Raw genomic sequence first — 18,774 nt, 5'->3', positions numbered from 1 at the left:
TGTAAACACCCTTACAATATAGACACTGGATTTCTGTTTTTGCTGTTCTGGCTATCATTACAGACAAGCTCTATGTATGTCAAATTATGTCATCAAATCCAAATTAGATTCAGCGTAGTTGACGCCGGATGCCTTCTCGTCACACTACGTCACGCTAGCTCCAATTTGAAATGTGACTCTCCGTGAAACACATTCGGCTCAGCGGGAAGGTAAATCAGAGAACAAGAGCTGTCTGAGTGGATTCTGGGTTTGGGTCTCTGCTGCATAATTAAGAGGAGACTTTTTCCAAGCCTATGTCTGTGATAAGATCAAATCTCCAGCTGTCTACCCTTCTGCACGCTCCCTCGCTCTCTCGCCTGATTCTTACCTGCTAATGGGGAATTGGCTATTGCATTCAGGTTACATTTTACGTCCATTTCACTCAGGGGAACCGGCAACTGAACCGCCACATATCTGCGGAATCGGAATCGGAGACTCGTTGAATTTGTCAGCTTGTCCTACCTTGGATCAAGATGCTCATTCGGCAACCCAGGCTTCTCAGGGACATCGTAACCCTGCTTATCTAACACACAGGGTCTGCTAGTTATTAATTTCGCATGTGGAGTGGGGATGAGGAGCAGGGTACCAAGACCGTCAACCTCAAGCTCTGCTGCAGATTTTGACAAACAAGCCTGTTTCAACAGGGGCCTTTTTCTGATGTTCCTTCCAAGAAGACTTTTTTTTGCTTGATTTCTATTCATTAGGCCAGGGCTGCTAGGAAAGGGCAATGACAGCTCTAAGACCCCCTCAGAGGAATCAGGCACTGTCTCAAAAAGCCACAGACTTACTCCAGGCTATTGGATTAGGTTGGGTTTTTTTTAGTGGCGTCATTCCTGCCAGCTTGAGGGTCTTCAAGGGAGAGTATAGCAAAAGTCACAACCCAACCTAACAAGGGAACCTCTCTGAAAGAACACCATGATGTTGGAAACTCACACTTGCTTTCTTGGAGCAAAACAAACCTTGGCACAAAAAAAATGACTTGTGCTGGAAGGAAAAAGAGACATGTGACTTGTTATGTGACCTTCAAATAGCCTTTAGAATATGATAAGATTGAAGGACAGGCTCTGGAGAACATTGACACAAAAAAACTCAAAAATGGACATGAGAAAAACGTTAAAAAAGTTTTTTTGAAAAGGGATCATCCCTCGTCCTCACCAGAGTGAAAGCGCCAGTTAAGTTGTTTTAGTATCATTGATATTCTATTGTAGTTTTTGTCACAGGTTTGATTTGGTCTTTATTTTTGGTCATTTTAAAGTGTTAGTAATGTAGTGTGTTTTTGTCATTTTCATTAGGTTTTTTTATGCCAATATAGTTGTTATTCATTTTTAGTTTTCATTTAGTTATTTTAGTTAAACTAAATGGAAATTAGAAATGTTGCCTTGGCAACTAGCTAAGTTTGAATTTTAGTTAGAATTTTCAATAATAACCCAGCAGTCTGCATGAAAGCAGACTGAAAAAAAAAAAGAGCTGAATGTAAATGGCCACACAGAATCACATATATTGTAAGTGCAGGTGCAAAGATGTGCCAGCCACTCCTGCTTCAAATGGAAGCCTTGATTGACACGTCAAAAGCAGCCGGCCTTTCCTTTTTTTTCAAGACAGCAAATTTAGGAAGCACAATGAGGTCTGTTGACATTGACGAGGCTAAATGTCAATGCTGCCAAACCCACACATCACCTCTACTCGTGGTTCGGCAGCATCCGTCGCTCTCTAAAAAGCACCTGTCGTTTCGGTGTTGTGGCCCCGGAAGGCTTCAATAAAGCTTTTTTTTTGCTGTTTTCTTTGCAAGTGTCAGTAAAACTGAGCTGCAATTTCATTCAAAGAGGCGTTTACGGTACTTACGGCTACTGCCCAGCTCCTCGAACAGATACTGCACCTTCTCCCACTGAGTGGAGTTCTGGTTGGGTGGAGATTCCAAGGGAACAAACGTCCTGAAACAGAGGTTTATACTTCTCAATCATAATGTCATTATTTATTCACTACCATTCAAAAGTTGTGGGTTGGCAAGTATTAAATTAATTTTTTATTTTTTTAATAAGCCTCTTGGTGAGCATAAGGCTGTAGAATAATATTTAACAATAATATATAATTTTCAAAAACAACAGTATCCCATACAGACTGTGACTTAAAGGGATAGTTCTGTCATGAGTTCTCTTTGGCATGGTAATGGGTATGACAATGTTGATATGTTTGGTCTTGGTGGAATAGACCTGCTATGATGCTGCTGCGGAGCAAGTATGAGACTTTCTACTGCCAATACATACACGACACACTGCTGTGATCAAGTAAGACATGCTGCTGCTGTACAATATAGTGTACATGATGAATTATCCGTAGCAGATCTATACAGGTGGAGCTGGGGAAGGTGGGAGGTTTCTGAAAGCACGCTGCACTGCTAAGGCAAATGATAACCAAGTATTTGAAGGTTGAGCATGCAATCTCATTGGCTACTGAAACAGCAAGAACCAATCCGCTGTGCCTTATAGAGAATGATGTGATTGCAAGCAGGTTGAGTTAAAGGACCTATTAGCCTGTGCCATCAAGAGTTTCATGACAGAACTTTACCCTCAAGTTGTTCCAAACCTGTTTGTTTAGCCATATTCTTCAAAATATATTCTTTTGTGTTAAGCAGAAGAAAGAAATTCACATAGGTTTTGATCAACTTGACAGTGAGTAAACGATGACAGAATTGTCATTTTTTGGGTGAACTATCCCTTTAATATGGTCATAAAGCAAACACAGACTCTTCAATCAAATGTACAAACAAATGATCAAATCAAATAGAATAGAATAATATGGAATTTTATCAAATAAAAAATGAATACATGATTTTCAAATATATTTTGGTTTCCAAAAAAGTCTGTTTTTGTGGGTAAGTTGTGGGGGCACATCCAATGAAAGTTACATTTCTAATTATCAATAATATACATAATTTATCGTGGGGAAAAAGGCATGATTAGGCAGGATTTCCTCAAATGTATTATAAGCTTTAAAGGTGCATTATACAAAATAGACAACCAGTGGTTGAACTGGGAATTACAGTCCAAATTCAAAATATTGGAGAGGGTTTTTTTCCCTGCCAACTTTAGATTAGTGCTCAAGCGGGTTGCCAGATTGATGACACGTAACAGGAACGAGCATAATTGACAATGGAAAGCGACGAGTCTTACACTGTAAATTGATAAGCTAATGTATATGTTTGCAATGGTTTTATTGCTGAGGCTTTTTAGGTCAAGTAGAATTTGTGATCTCTGACCCAGTTTGTTTGCTGGTTTCCATTGCTGTGTTTTCCACCAATTTGCAACCAGGGGTGTCGAAATACTATTGGGTAAATTAACAGTGGGCGGGATCTCAAAGAACAAAACAAAAACAGACATTCCGACACGGAACGCACATTTTCAAAGTAGAATAACTGGCTGTAGCAATGTTTTACAGAGAGATAAGTATATGTACTTCGTTTCTAAATCTCTGCAAACATGGTATTTTTATGCTTTAGTAGGGTAAAAAAAACTACATAGAGTACCTTTAAGTGGAGTTACTTAGTGCACCTTGGCTTTACCCAAAAGGCAAATTGTTTTCTTGTATATGCATGTATATTTAACTGGCTGACGACACGAGTGTAATTACTGAACTATCGTGTAGAGATCATGTACTCAGCTCATGAGATGTATCGCCGCGAGCTTTAAAAGAAACCGAGGACACAGTATGCTCACATTCTGAGCAAATACCTGCAACACTGAGAAAGTGAGTCCTCTCCAATGAGGAGAACACTCACAAGATGAGATTGCATAAGCAAATACCTCAGGCTACAGCTGCTCTGAAAAAAAAACCCATAAGTTTTAACCATAAGTTTCAGTTTTAGTTTGTATCAACTCTATAATTTCTATGCCCATCAATTATACCTTATACTTATAAGCCTCTTTCGCCTAATCACTAATTTTATATAAACATTTGAATAAAGAGTGCACATGATGTTAATTATTATTATTAGTAGTATTATTAAAGAGGTATTTATAATACATACATATATAATAATAATAAAACACCATCTACACACTATAATTATATTTATATTATAACATTTTCCTCATAAGAATAATAATAATTTATATTATCATTCCCATCCCCATTTCAAAGTGTGTCTGGATATCCAAGCAGCAATATAAGATGTAAAATGTTTATCATATTGCAGTTCAAATTACAATCAAAATATATGACACAACAATCATGCAGCCCTAAAGAACACATAATACCTACTGTTAACATCCAGTCAGCAACTTGAGAAAATGCAACTAAAAGAGCCGCATTTAAATCACAACAGATGCAATTGGTTGCAAAATAGGGTCAATTTAAATGCAGCCACATCATTCAGCATCACTGGCATTATCTGAGTGAGCTCATTTGACGTGTCACTTCAGAAAAGCTGCGTCGTGCATGAAAATGTCATCTTTTAGGGGTGTCAGTAAATTACATTGTAAACTGTGCGTACAGCAAGATGCAGTTTCATAAATCGACCAAGGACTCCGTGAGGGTTTATGCAATGGTTCACAAGCTCAAAGACTTAACACATATATTTGACCTCTGTATCCAGTCTCCCTGTTGTTTGTCATCATCAATTATGGTCCAAAATACTATGTCATTTACTTACTCTCATTTCGCTCCAACCTGTAAAGTCTTGCGTTCATCTTTGCAACACAAATTACAATAATTGTATAAACCTGAGAGGTTTCTGTCCCTCTTTTAAAAGACAATACAATTCATTATCATGCAATCAAACCTTTGAAGATCCAAAAAGGTCATAAAGGCGTCTTAAAAATAATTCATATCAATCAAGCGGTTTAATCCAAGTCTTGTGAAGAGAAATGATCGCTTTTTATTAATAGATTTAATTTAGGGGTTTATTTGACTTTTTTTATGATAAAAGCACATACACAGAGTGCATCAAATATGGTAAACAGAAGCGTAAACATGCGTCACAATACTAGAACAAACCTCACTGGTTCTTGTGCATAAGCTTGCAAAATATTTGTGAATAAAAGCCTAAATTAAAACTGTTCATCATATAAAGTGACTGTATCTCGATTCATATGGATTACTTTTACGAAGCCTTGTTTTGGTTGCATGAACTTTTTAAATGGAAGAACAGAAACCTCAGATGATTCATTAAAAATATCTTAGGGGTTTGGAATGACAACAGGGTGAGTAGATGATGACAGCATTTTTATTTTTGGATAACTTTTACTTTAACTTTTACACTGCCAGTTAGAATAATATTAGTAAATATTCATATTAAATAAAATTGCATTAGATGTTAACTTAAAAGGTCACAACTAAATTATTAAGCAACTTTTGGTTGCTAATTGCAGGCTATCAGGCCAAATACGATCAGTTGACTAAGGATTTGTCTCAAATGTCCTCAAGAGCAAATTTCTGTAACCTAAAATGACAAATGGGACACTATACGGTCTCGTGGACTTCACAGACACGCACCAAAGAAGGCTGCAGGTCCACATGAAGACATCCATTTGGGACAGGGCCCATGTGTCTAGAGTTTAGAGTAGACCAAGCACGGCATTGATAGAGTGCACTTAGAGCTCCCGAGACATCCCCATGGGTGTGAGCGAGTGAATTGGACTACAGAGGGTGGGAAGGGTCAGCTCTCCATTTATAAGTCCCATCCTTAGCGCAGACCAACCAGAACAGGCAAACAAAAAGAAGTCACACTCCAAATGAACAATCACAAACTTTGCGTTTCACCCTGAGAAAAAAGACGCTGGAAAAAGCCATCATGTCCTCCCCATCAGGAACCCTGAGACACAATACTCCTGGTAAAACACCGCACTGGTTCAAAAGGTAAAATGAACACCAAATTGCTTCTGTCCAAAGTGCCATCCCCACTTTTAAATTTGGTCCACGGCATGTCCCTCTTCCCATTCTGCGATCAAAGTAACCCATCCCACTGGGTCTATACGACATGAAGGTGTGATGAAGGTATCCTGCCCCACAGGAACACTATTTAATGGTTGAGAGCACATTAAATTATATGACCTGGTGAGCAGACGTGTTATTCTTGCAGCCGCAAAGAAAATCCATTATGTTTATGCTGCACGAGCACTGCTGAGAACAAAAAGTATAAACTCGAGGTTAAATGGGACAAAGCCACAACCATGTATGTTTACACATTTAGACTGAATGGTGGTTTTTAGTTCAGTTAACCATTGGACAAGAAATTGTTACATAGCTTGACAAAAAAACGTCCAAGGTCGTGACAATCTTCAGGTTTAAAGGTGCCAGGTAATTAGATTTTGCCTTTTGAGTTTATTCTTTTATTTGGTGAAAACTGTAATACTTTTTTCCCCGGATTCTTTGGTAAATAGAAATCTTTTGTAATATTAGGAATTCCATTACTGTCAGTTTGTATCAATTTAATGCATACTTTCTGAAAAAAAGTAATAATAAAAAATAAAAATAAAAAGAGAGAGAGAGAGAGAAAAACACTTTTAAACAGTAGTGTACCAATGGAAGAGTTGAAGGGGGGTTGAACATTTGGTGATTTCTGACGTCAGAAGTATCAGAAGTGGAGAAAGAAAAGACTACAAATATTACAAGGTCTAACATTTATATTTGTAAAAAATAACCCACACTGAGGAATCATACACAATAACACCAGGAATCTGCATCAGAAAGTAAATAGGCTAATGAGTTTATGTTGACTTTAACGTACATTTGATGTCCTGCAGTAGATTTTGAGCTCTTTAGAAATAAACTGGGCATATCTGACTCATCTTTAAAGTTGAATATATTGGTTTTAGTCTGTTGCCAGTCTTTCTAAGTTGATAATCAATCATGATCTGGCTGGAGCCCTTTGTATTCTAAATTACCCAGAAATCACAGAAATGTCATATTATCAGCATTGATGTCCCACTGCATGCTATATTAAACTAAAAATATCTACATGGACTTTTATAGGTGTTTTGTCCAACAAAATGCTTCGCATTTTCACAGCATTCTATACAACCGATAGAGGTTGAAGATGATGACTGCATGATATAATAAAGCTCATATCGACCTCTCCACACACACAAATACACACACACACACACACACACACAGAGACCACTATATTCCCATAAAGCGCACTTACCCAATCAAAAGCAGCGCTGAACACACAATCACAAATCCTATTGTATACTTCAGTGCATTTTTCACTTGCTGTAATGAGAGAATAAAAACACGTTTATCAAACCGCATTCATCAAGTTATCAATTCTTAATAAATCATGCTTTATATAGAGAGGGCCTTTGGGCTGGATATAATTACATATTTGCAGCACATAACAGTCACAATGTCCTTAGTTCATTCTCTATATTACTATACTCATGGAGACATTGTACTCTATTCCAAAACCTAGTGAGCTAATGCAGTGTCCTAACTGAAAAGGTTCCAGATTTAGAACAGATTTAGATTTAGGAAGTGACAGATTTAGAACATTCTACATAGGCAGCAACTTTGTGCCGCTCATAAACAGGTGTCATCACAGAGAGACTAATAATCGAGTAATTAACATTGTAAAATAAGTACAACGTTTTCATTGTACACACAAATATTTGGTCAAATTTTGCATGTTTAATTTCTGAACTAATCTCTGAACTAATCTATAATCTATCTACTTTTGAAATATATAATATAATATAATAATTTTCTGCAGGATGCTCAATAGTTTTAGGACTGCAGCCACTTTTGACTGTTTCAAAGGAGAAGAAGAAGTGTAAAGGAGTGTAAAGATTGAAGAAGCTCCTTAGCATGTAATGTTGCACATCACTGTGGCATCCTTAGGGAAAATATTTTGATATTTGAAGTGAGCAGCATTACAGTGAGAAGGATATGTTTTTTCTCACTTTATCACCTCACTGCAGTTAAGCCTCATGCAGATGGAGTGTGGGTAAACTGAACTCACTGGGTTTTTATAAATGAACTGCCATAACTGTAATCAGGCAAATATCACTTAGCAATACCTCAAGGGCATTTCTGTTGATATGATTAATGCTAACTTTTCTAACCACAGACAGCAAGCTTTGCTTTACATACTAGTATAGTACACACTATTTATTGACTACAAATAGCTTAACGTAGCTCTTTTCCCACCTAGTTTTTCATTTTGTGTGTAAATTATCCCTGTAAGGCTGAAAAGGCGATCCGTTTTAGAGTGCATGAGTGTACTAGATAGACAGGAAAGAGTGTCATGTTTACCAAGCACTTGTTGATGTTGTCTTCATCTTTCTCCTCGTAGTAGAAATACACAAAGGGGATCCAGAGGAAGACGCAGAACAGAATGATGGAATACAGAGCTGTGAAAGAGAAAAGATGGCCAGTTACACATCTTGAATACAATCAACAACCAGGATCCACATTAAATATACAGAACATTACTACACATTGGTACATACTGTATATATATATATATATATATATGGAGGACTAAGGGGTATGAATACAAATCAAGAGTGAAATCAGTGTCATTACATGTAAAGATTCCTAGAAACCAATACAACTCCCACATGATGAGTCTTAAGCCCCAAAGCACAGACAAGCTGAAATAATCAAGTTAAAGGAGCAAAGATCACTGATATTGCAAGAGTTTATGTAACAGACTGTGACAGGCAGAGAAAGTGATTTTGTTGATTCCTCTCTTTCCCTGTCATGCAATGAATTAAAATTGTCAGCTTGGCCTATTTCAGTCCAGAAGTGGATCACACACTTTTGTGACCCTGTAAATTGTCTTTCCCTTCTCGTGTAGGTTACTCAGTTGATACAGGCGATATGAATATCACAATTCTTCTTTAGTTCAGAAATTGTGTCATCACAGAGCCCTGGAGATATGTTTGTATACATGAATGGAATGGATTAAGAAACTAGCTAGATACACAACGAGAAAAATCCTGGAGTACACAAGACATAACCATATCATCACACAGCACCCCGAGCATCTTTCTCCATATAGAAACAGGTCTGTAATCACACAGACTGTATCCCATACTGGCATCACACCAGAACGGCTTGCAATGACCTTCTGTGAGTGAAAAAAAATGATCCATCATTCTGTCCACGGTCATGTAGGACAAAAAGCTCATTTCCACGAACATGTAAACATGCTCTGCACACATCAGTCAAACGTGTACATGCGTGTTCATTTAGATAGATGTGTGAAAAGGGACAGCGGAGTGCATTTTTGTTAGGGGGAAAACACAAATGTTTTTTAACAGCAGGCGAGGAGAAAAACAGAGCAGCCGCAATATATCAAAATAAAAACATAATGGGATGAAAACGGTTATTGTTATTGTTTCATGAGCCCTGCGGCTGATTTCGCCAGCTGTTCGTGTGCTTTTCAAAACTTAATTTTTTTGATTGCTGCACTTTTTCTGGATTACTGTGAGGGATTTGCTCATATGGCTCATATCTGTGAGTTCAGTGGATCAAAGCCGCTCATACAGATAAACTCTGTGCTCTCACACACTCTCGCTATACAATTTACCTTGTTCCATCCGGCCATTGCTCAATTTCGTGTGATTAAAGCATTTCTCATGGTTTTGAATATTTGTGTAAAGCTTTCAAGGGGTTCAAACTATCCTGTATCCTGACAGAAATACCAGACAGTTTGTGTTTTCAAGGTAAAGCAATGCATCAAACTCTAGACCGATCCAACACACCCGGAATCCATTTGCTGCAATTAGAAATACAATAACAATTTAAATCGTGTCTGTCAAGAGTGTCTGGTTTTGTTCATTAGCGTGTTTGCTAAGGAAAGCATCCCTGTTTCTATAGCTCATACTTAGGATCTAGGTTTTGAAAAATCATTCATATCAGTTTAGGCTATAGACATACAGTAAGTGGCACATCAAAAACCATGCAGCTTGTCAATGTGTGGTACAGATAATCCGTTTGATAAGAATTTTTACTGATATTCATACTTTTCTACTTATTGATTATTACTATACTACTGGTTTTTCTTATTATTGATATTTTTCAGCTGTGCTTTAATTAGCATGCTGACAATACTGTGCTTTAGCAGTTAGACAGTTTGCATGGTGAACCCTTCTCAGAGGTTGGAGGAAAGCATTTACACTTCAACATGAAATATGAAGTGTAATTCAAGATGAATGTTTCATGCAGCCTTTCTAAAACAATGGAACGAACCAAAGCAGCCATTATCTCACCGGGAGCTGTAATTGCTGTCATTGAAGCGATGACATTTCACTTTCACATTTACTGGCCCTCGTTTTCCACAGCATGTTGTATATTTAACCAGTATGCTCTCGGTACTTCAGTGCACTACAGGAAGTGTGTTATTAACGAAGATGCGCAATGTGTTTTGTGAGGAGGGACAAATAGGATTGCTTGCTTCATTGTCTTAATTAAAACTCTTTGGGATTATTGGGAGGGATTTAATGTGTTAAAAGACAGATATACGCCGAGAGCAACCTATATACCGGAGAGCCCACCATGGTTGTGATTGTCTGATTATGTTCTTTTTTTTTTTTTTTTTGGTTTCACGTTCTGACTCATGCTAATAAATAACGTTATCACCTCAAGAAAGCGTTCAGCCAAGAGTTTTTTGGTCGGGAGTTATTTCGGGTTTACTGGGCCTGTCTTCAGAGACATCCATTAGCTGTAGATAACCCCCCCTCCAGCCTAAAATAGCTTTGTAGCCCCTGTATAAGTGTCCGCTCCTCACCTTCCCATGAATTTATTATGCCTAGTGGTGTTATCGTACAGCATATTAGAGCTGTTTCACTCGCTCAGAATCTGCCAAACAAACACAATATGGAGGCATTTACCATCAGTGCAGGGTGGAAAGTGGAGGAATGAAGAGAACGGCATATTCACTGTTTTTTTTCTCTTCCATTTATGATCTTAAGGGCAGGTAGATATACATTGAAAACTTCCTCTCGTGTCAAAAAAGACCATTTATTGATACTATCAAACTATCTCACAAGAACAAGCAAGTTAAAATATAATGCATTTCAAATTGCCTCTGTCAATGCAAGTCCATCTGTCCATCCATCCAACATCATTATTACTTATGTTTGACTTTTACATGTATTAATTAAGGTTAATTTTTATTGAGTTAGTCAAAAATGTGGTTAATAACCTTTATGCAGAAAGGGAATTATGTATTTTTTTATGCTTGCTATTACCGAAACAATTTACGCGTAGTAATCATATTGTCTGTTGACCCATGTAACATTATATTCTAATAAATAATCCACCAAAATGTACAAATCTGACTGTTGATAAGGATACTCACCAAGATACTGAAGTAATTTCTGAATTGAGTTCTCTTTCGCGTCTTCTTCTTGCGCTTAAAATCACTTGCAAGTTTAAATTGAAAAGACTTAAAAACACGTTCAAATGATAAACTTTTGTGAAGACGCAGCACTGGCCCAATCTGGCAAAGTGACAATTCCGTCAACTGTCCCGAGTCTTAACGTTGGCCCCGGGCCATCGGGCAGCCCTTATTGTCCAGCCTTGGTAAAAACTAATAATGTGAAATATCAATATCAGTTTCAATTTCATAAAGCTTTGTCTGTAAATTTGATTTAGATAGGCCTAATTCAAAACACTTACTCACATACAAGAGCAAGGGAATTCTATTTGAAATCTATTGTCATGCAATAATGTAAGCCAATCATAACCAATCAATCCTTAAAGGAGTAGCCAGTTAAAAACGAAATGACGCTTGAAAACAATCATTTTTGCACAAAAAAAAAGTGTTATTAACATAATAAGTGAATCTCAAGGAATATATTAAAATAATGAGAAACAAAATCCGTGTCATGATGACCCCATTTTGGACATTGACATAAGACAAAACAGCAATGCATTCATTTCAAAAGGTTATCGTTTTGGCTAATAACAATTGACTGTTTGCCAACAGACACTGAAGCAGGGCCATCCAATGCTAGTGACACACATTGTTGCTCTCTGTCCCCAGTCTGTGAGCTCATGGCATCCAACCAGTGGGAAATATTAATCATAACAACATGAATATTAACACGGCGAGGGAATAGGCCGCACTGTCTGCATTGCTGCAGATCATCCATTTCAATCTAACCAGATCTAATGGGAAAGCACCTGACTGGGGAGAAAAGTTTAGCATATTAATCCCCCTGACAAAAAGAAGAGGGAGCTAAATAATTAAACGACTAACCTCGGTCCTCCGCTAAGTTCAGGCTCCTTTTATAGCACTCTGGCAATTCCCCCTTAGGTGTGGAGACGAGAGGGCAGAAGAATCCACTGCGAGACACCCAGTTCGGACTCGTAAAAACACACTTGAGAATTCAGACTTATCTCCTGGGTATGGTTAGTTTGATGGCTATTAGTTTAAGAGAGTTCGGAATTGTTACGTATTTCTTCAAGCTAAAATAACACTCGTGTTATTTGAAAACTAAATGTGCAAGTGTGTCTTCTGGGGAGAGTCAGTTTATTTAATTTGCTCTCTAATGCACTGTGAAGAACTCAATGACTGCTGACAACATACTTTTGCTAAATTAAAGCTTATTTTGTTTGTAATTTTGTTGCCGATAGCAACACTTTGAATAGCACGAGATCTTAAAGGGACAGTTCTCCCAAATTGTCATTGTTTACTCTCATGTCTTTCCAAACCCATCTGAGTTCCTTTCTTCTGTTGAACAAAAAACAGAAAGTTAGGCAGGACATTGTCTCAGCCTCAGATGCCACACCCACGGACCGTTGGCTGAACGTCTGATGCATAAGGTACACAAAATTGAAAATATTTCAGGAGTTTCAAAGACATCATCTGATGAATACTCCAGCATTTCCAAGAGACGTGTGTGCTTACGTGTCTTTAACGTCTCTTTTCTTGGATAACAAAAAACCTCTGTTAGCCAGGACATGTCATACGTTATCCAGAATTACATATGCATAACAATTTAGTTTTTAATTAACATTTGTAAACTTTTAGGCATAGTTATTATAGTTATATTATTAACATTATTTAATTATATAATGTATGTTTTTTGCCACATTTTTGCTGTCATTCATCTTGATTTCATATGATTCAATGAGTCACATGGGTCATTATCATTGAATTGAATTTGTTAAATCATTAAAAACATGTCAGTGTCTCTTACTTTGTTTCAAGTTTGAGTGTTGAAAAAAAAAAAATGATACTGAGGATGTTTTTTTTTTATGGTAATGTCCGTCTAACAGTATGTCATTCCGGCTAACAATGACACAGGAAATAAATTTAACCCATATTTGTGTGTTAGATTACACAGTTCTGTTTTTTGATGAGTTAAGGATAAAACAAGTCTTATTTACTTTATTGGAAAACATTTTTAAACATTTTTCCAGCTTTTTTTTATTTATTTGGTTCTGAATTTTGAGTTATCAGCAGCCAAAAATGAGCCCATGTCTATATGAAATCCCAAATTGATTATATTAATTGGGATTAAAATGTAGTTTTCCGAGCACTAATTCTTTGTTGAGCTCCAATTATGGATATCAGTACATATGTATATGCCAACAATGGTAGAAATGTAATTAATTAAAAAATTCATTACGTTACCCAGGAATGACATTTTCATGAGGAAAAAGATATGATTCACCAAAAAAATGGTTAATTACATTCTTGAAATGTGTACATGTCATTGCATTACATACACAACACTAATAAGTGTCCTAAGTCCCCCTCGACTATACATTTTCACGCCCTTAAACATAAACGAAACAAACTGTAATTGGTTGCTTTAAAAGTCAGTCAGACGGCCTCCAGGTGGTCCTTGGCCTATGAAAGCTGCTATGGAGTCAAGGCCGTCTGCCGTCTGAAGGTCTAGCTACGCGAGACTAGGCAGAACATGTTCAATCTGCTCTTTTCCATACCTTCCAACTAATTTGAATCTTTTACTGATTTTGATGATGAGAAACTTTTCATTTTTTGGTGGACTATTCCTTTAAGATGCATTTTAGTATTCCCGGTTGTCTTGCTACTTGTGAATACGTGAACGATCAGAGGGAGATATTTTAATAGGTTCCCTGGTTTAAATATCCTTAGCAAATATGGCAATAGATCTGGGAGTTTCTTGTGAATTGTCTGTTTTAGTGAATTGGGTCACAACACTGTATTGACCAATTCGTTTACCTCATCACTAAATCAAAACCATAATTACCAAATCTATGGTTTGTCAAAAGACTGACTAAAATATCAAAATATCATTCTGTAGCTATGATGCCCAGCCCTAGGTTGTCATCATGTACATAAAATTCCATCACATTGAAGACAATAGCTGACTGCTTTGACATTATCGGTAAAAAATACTTTAGTTTGTACTGTGAAAGGGGTAAAGCAAGAGAGAATCAAAGTTTCATAGGCCTCACAGACATCAGGGTCAAATGTGGAGGAATCGCCATCTGAAATGGCACACAAACCACAAAGTGTCACATCAACAACACGGACAGGTCACTCAGGGTGGTCTTATACACATTCATCTTTTGCTGTCCCACTACAGGAAGAAGTCTGTCACAAGGGCATCCTCCTCTAAACTTAACATCTCCCTGAATTCACAAAAAAACATGATGTCAGGAAAAATTCACAAAAATGAGATGTCAGGAAAGGCCTATGGGGGGGGGGGGGGGGGGGGGGGGAACAGAAAAATGAGTCATAAGTTACGAGGATATCTCAGTATCTCTGCTGCATGCTGCATGCAGCATTGTGCATATGTGATAGCATGTTCTACCTTTCATTTCATGTAAAACTGTCAGCACCACATGGACCCACACACCATAGGGCAGATGGCAAAGGGACTTTAATGTCACAAGAAAAAACACAGTGCTTGATGCCTGGTTAAAGCTCCACCTTTCTATACAGTCTACATTGAGACAGTATAACCTTTAAGCGTGAAGCTTGACAGGGTTTTTATTTTATTTTAATTTTTTTATCTCAAGCCCATTGTAATCTTTTTTTTTAACACTGGGATTAAAAGTCTCCAATTTAAGTAAATATCTGGTGAATTTAAAAGAATATACCACTAATGTATAGCTTTACAGTAAGCTGTAATAAAGAAAATTATTTAGATTCAACTATCAGTTTAGAAAAAACAAAAGAACACATGTACAGTAATGGAAAGGAGATCAGGGAAACTACTCCCTCTTGGGAAGGTCAATTTTTAAGGGCCTGGGAGTTTGTGTTACCATTTATGTTTGTTCGGCTGTTCTAAAAGTGCAATGTATTGATACTTGAAAAATTTATTATTTAATTTAATTTATTTATTATCATTAGTTAATGCTTATATGCATCTTATAAGGTCTTATAAGTGTCTTATTAACTGTTAATTACTGCTTAATACAAGCACCTTAAAATAAAGTGTTACCAAATAATGTTTTACTTTGTTAGCAGAAAAGATGTCTAAATCAGGGGTTCTCAAACATTTTGGAGCCAGGGACCCCTTACAGGGGAAAAACATTTCCAAGGACCCCCTCATATTTATAACAGTGACTGAGCCTAAAGTTAATGTGGGAGCGGTTAATTAAATATTTTGACACAAATAGTCTCCACCCAGGGTCATATGCAGGGTTTTCTAAATAGCATACTGAGGTCCCAAAAGTGATCTTGCTAGGGGGGTTGGGGGGCATGCCCCCCCGAGGAATTTTAGATTTTCTTGATCTACACGTGCATTTTAAGGTGTTTTTAAGGCCAAAAATTTTACTTTTATTCTTGATATACCCAGAAAGAATGGAAGTGCAATGTGACAACATGTCCCATAGGTGGGGCACATGGTAACATGACCATATGACAGATTAAAATGTTATCTGATCTAATCAAACAAATATACAAGACAAACAACAATATTTTCTCAATAAAATACAATTAACTTTTTCATATAAAATAATGGCATTTTAAAATAATTAAAAATAAACTAATTTTTGAGTTTGACAACGAACACACAGCTATATATTACAACATAGTTCAAAACATATTCATTGTAACGCAGTGTGACAACATGACCCACTTGCACAACTGGGATTTACGTTGTGCCCCGCTATCCCCTATATTTCCTTTCCCGGTTGATACTTTGTCTTTGCAAACTGATTGTTTCTGTCGTTCGTTTAAAACTTCTATCTAAAACAGCTGTTTAGTTTAGCGATTTACATCTTATCTCGCACTTTATGACCGAATAACTGAAGCGTCATGCGGAAATTCGCGCTCGGCTTGCAGCTTCTGTGAACATAAACCCGCCTACTTTGATTTAATCTCCAACTCAAACATTTTGACATTGACGAGCGCTGTTAGTCTGCTGAAACCGCTCAGATGAGAAGGTCAGTTATCATCGCGATGTTTAATATCCTTGCAGCACCAAATTAGAGTTAATATTAGGCAATTATTTCACAACTTTCATTATACACATAGAAAAATTACAGAGGCCCGGACCTCAGGGACCTCAATTGTGGGTATAGGACCCTGTCCCTATGCACAAATTTATAATTTACTGTATTTTCCAGAAAATAAGTTGCACCTGAGTGTGTAATACTTTGTTGCGCTCTTGAGGCGTAGTAGGCCTACTTCCCCTCACTCCACAGCAAATCCTTAAATTAATGGTATTCAGAACAAAACGAGAATGAAAAATTATACTATTAATAGATAATAATACAAATAATAATAATAATACTATACAGACAACATTTATTTAAAACATCAAGTCTAAACGAATTAAGTTGAATCGAAACTGAAACTGCAGACGTTGGGCTCGTGCATCTCTCATTCGGTCCAAAGTTTCCATTGCGATGTAGCCTAACATTTGGATGCTTAACTATTTATGTAAAGAAAGCTTCATGCTTCAGTCCCAATATAGGCCTAGGCCTACACGTATCAGCATCTTCACATGCGGAGAAATGAGATTGGAACAACAGCAAGTCGACAGTATATGATTGACCGTCACTGCCTTCATAGTGTAGCTACAACAGACAAATTAAATTAAGTAGAACTTTTTATAAGTTCGGTGAGTATTTTATTTTGATAATGAAGAGGTTTTGATGTCAAATTAGCAGTGCTAGAACTGACATATTGTGCGCGCACACGAGACGCCGGCGCGAACACTTGGATTTTTCCTCAGCAGTGGAAACAAAGGAATACTCTTATTTATGGTCATACAGATAAGAGTACATCATTCAAAACGGCAAAGTGTCTATTTTTTATGTGTATACATTAAAAATGACTACAAAATGTCATGCCTTTTAAAAATAAAGAACACAACAGGATGCGCGTTCTGCCGTCTCTGTCTCCTTTCTGGCGCACGTGCCCAAAAATCGATTAAAAAATCAAAAAAAATTATTATTTGACATTAAATGCATTATATAAGTCACTTTGGAATAAATAGCAAGTTTTCAGATGCTAAAGAAAACATGACTTATAGTCAGGAAAAACGGTAGGCTGTTATAAATTATTTCGCGGACCCCCTGGCTATAGTTCACGGACCACCAGGGGTCCGCGGACCCCACTTTGAGAACCACTGGTCTAAATAGTCCTTTTGAGATGGGAATTTAAGGGTAAATAAAATTCTGGTTCCGTGCAATCAAAGAACCAATGATGTAAATGCCACATAATTCCTGTGAGTACAGATTACTTTAGATAAACGGTGCTTTACAGATAGTTATCCATTGCATTGTTCACATGAAGTCCACACACTGCACAAGAATTATCTCAGTGACATGTTAAAAAGAAATGTATCCACCCAGAAATGTCCTATCTCTAAATGACTATTTAGACCACTGTACAGCTCGCATAGCAAAACAATTAAATAAATAATTAAATAAAAATATGATCATGTTCTAATTCATTATTCACAAGTAAAAGTTGTGAATAAAAATATGTGCTTCACATTACTGCCTTTAAAATCCACCAGTACACTTGTACACATTAGTCCCATTGTGCATTACTCTACACACATTTTCCCTTTGCTTTTACAATCTGAAGGACAAGTCAGAATCATTTGTACTGTAGTTAACCCAGAACAATCCTTAAATAGTTTTTATGACAGTTTAAACCAATAGACGCTCATTACAGAAAGTTTGTTTTTATCTGGGCAGGTGGCCAAACAGTGAACACTAAAAAAGGTTAAGCAGGCTTGTCCAAAAATGTCCTCTATTAATTTGGAGATATACACTTAAACTCCAAACGTGCTCGCATGTCACAGGTGGTTTATGTGAAGGAGGCGTCTACTCTACTCAACGGTGAACCTGGAACTGATTGTCACCAGATTGAAAATTAGCAGTCTGCGAAGCCTCTTGGCCTACGCGAGGCCTGTGGATTACAAATCAGCACAGGCAATAATTTTCAATCGTATTGTGCTGTTAGAGGCACTGACCTCTCGGGGCCAAACATTCTCTGACAGGAGCATTGCAAGAATACTGATGGTAATACAGCGCTGCGTCTGAAGAGACTGACGTTCAATAATATTCACCGGAAGAGACTTTGACAGAGCACATATTACTATCAAACCAACGCAAAAAGAATGCAAGAACAATGTTCTACTTTTTCAATCGAGCAGAGATGCGACCTTCGCCAAGTAGGGTAATAATAGCAAACAAACAACATGGACTCACGACATGATACCAGCTCTTGCAAGAAGTATAAAACATGGTTGTGTTGTGCATCATTCAGAACTAATTTGTGACTGTCTTTCAATCTCCAATTGATTTCCTGAATTTGATTTGATTTAA

The 18,774-nt window shown here is 37.2% G+C and overlaps 1 protein-coding gene across 1 annotated transcript in view; it reads right to left on the bottom strand.

Annotated features, from left to right (window-relative positions):
* The window catches only part of lmbrd1 (LMBR1 domain containing 1), a 109,107-nt gene that overhangs the window by 66,114 nt on the left and 24,219 nt on the right, over nt 1-18,774 (bottom strand). Inside the window, exons 4-6 of the mRNA XM_056254885.1 lie at nt 8,290-8,387; nt 7,184-7,251; nt 1,882-1,970 (exon numbers count right to left, since the gene is read on the bottom strand). Coding sequence (XP_056110860.1) covers nt 1,882-1,970; nt 7,184-7,251; nt 8,290-8,387 — 255 coding nt within the window. The remainder of the gene's footprint in view (nt 1-1,881; nt 1,971-7,183; nt 7,252-8,289; nt 8,388-18,774) is intronic.

Source organism: Rhinichthys klamathensis, unplaced genomic scaffold, assembly GCF_029890125.1.
Source record: "Rhinichthys klamathensis goyatoka isolate OS25496 unplaced genomic scaffold, OSU_Roscu_1.1 h1tg000115l_1, whole genome shotgun sequence".
Taxonomy (NCBI): Eukaryota; Metazoa; Chordata; class Actinopteri; order Cypriniformes; family Leuciscidae; genus Rhinichthys; species Rhinichthys klamathensis.
The sequence above is the reverse complement of the archived record's forward strand: the minus strand, read 5'-3'. Positions and strand labels throughout refer to the sequence as shown.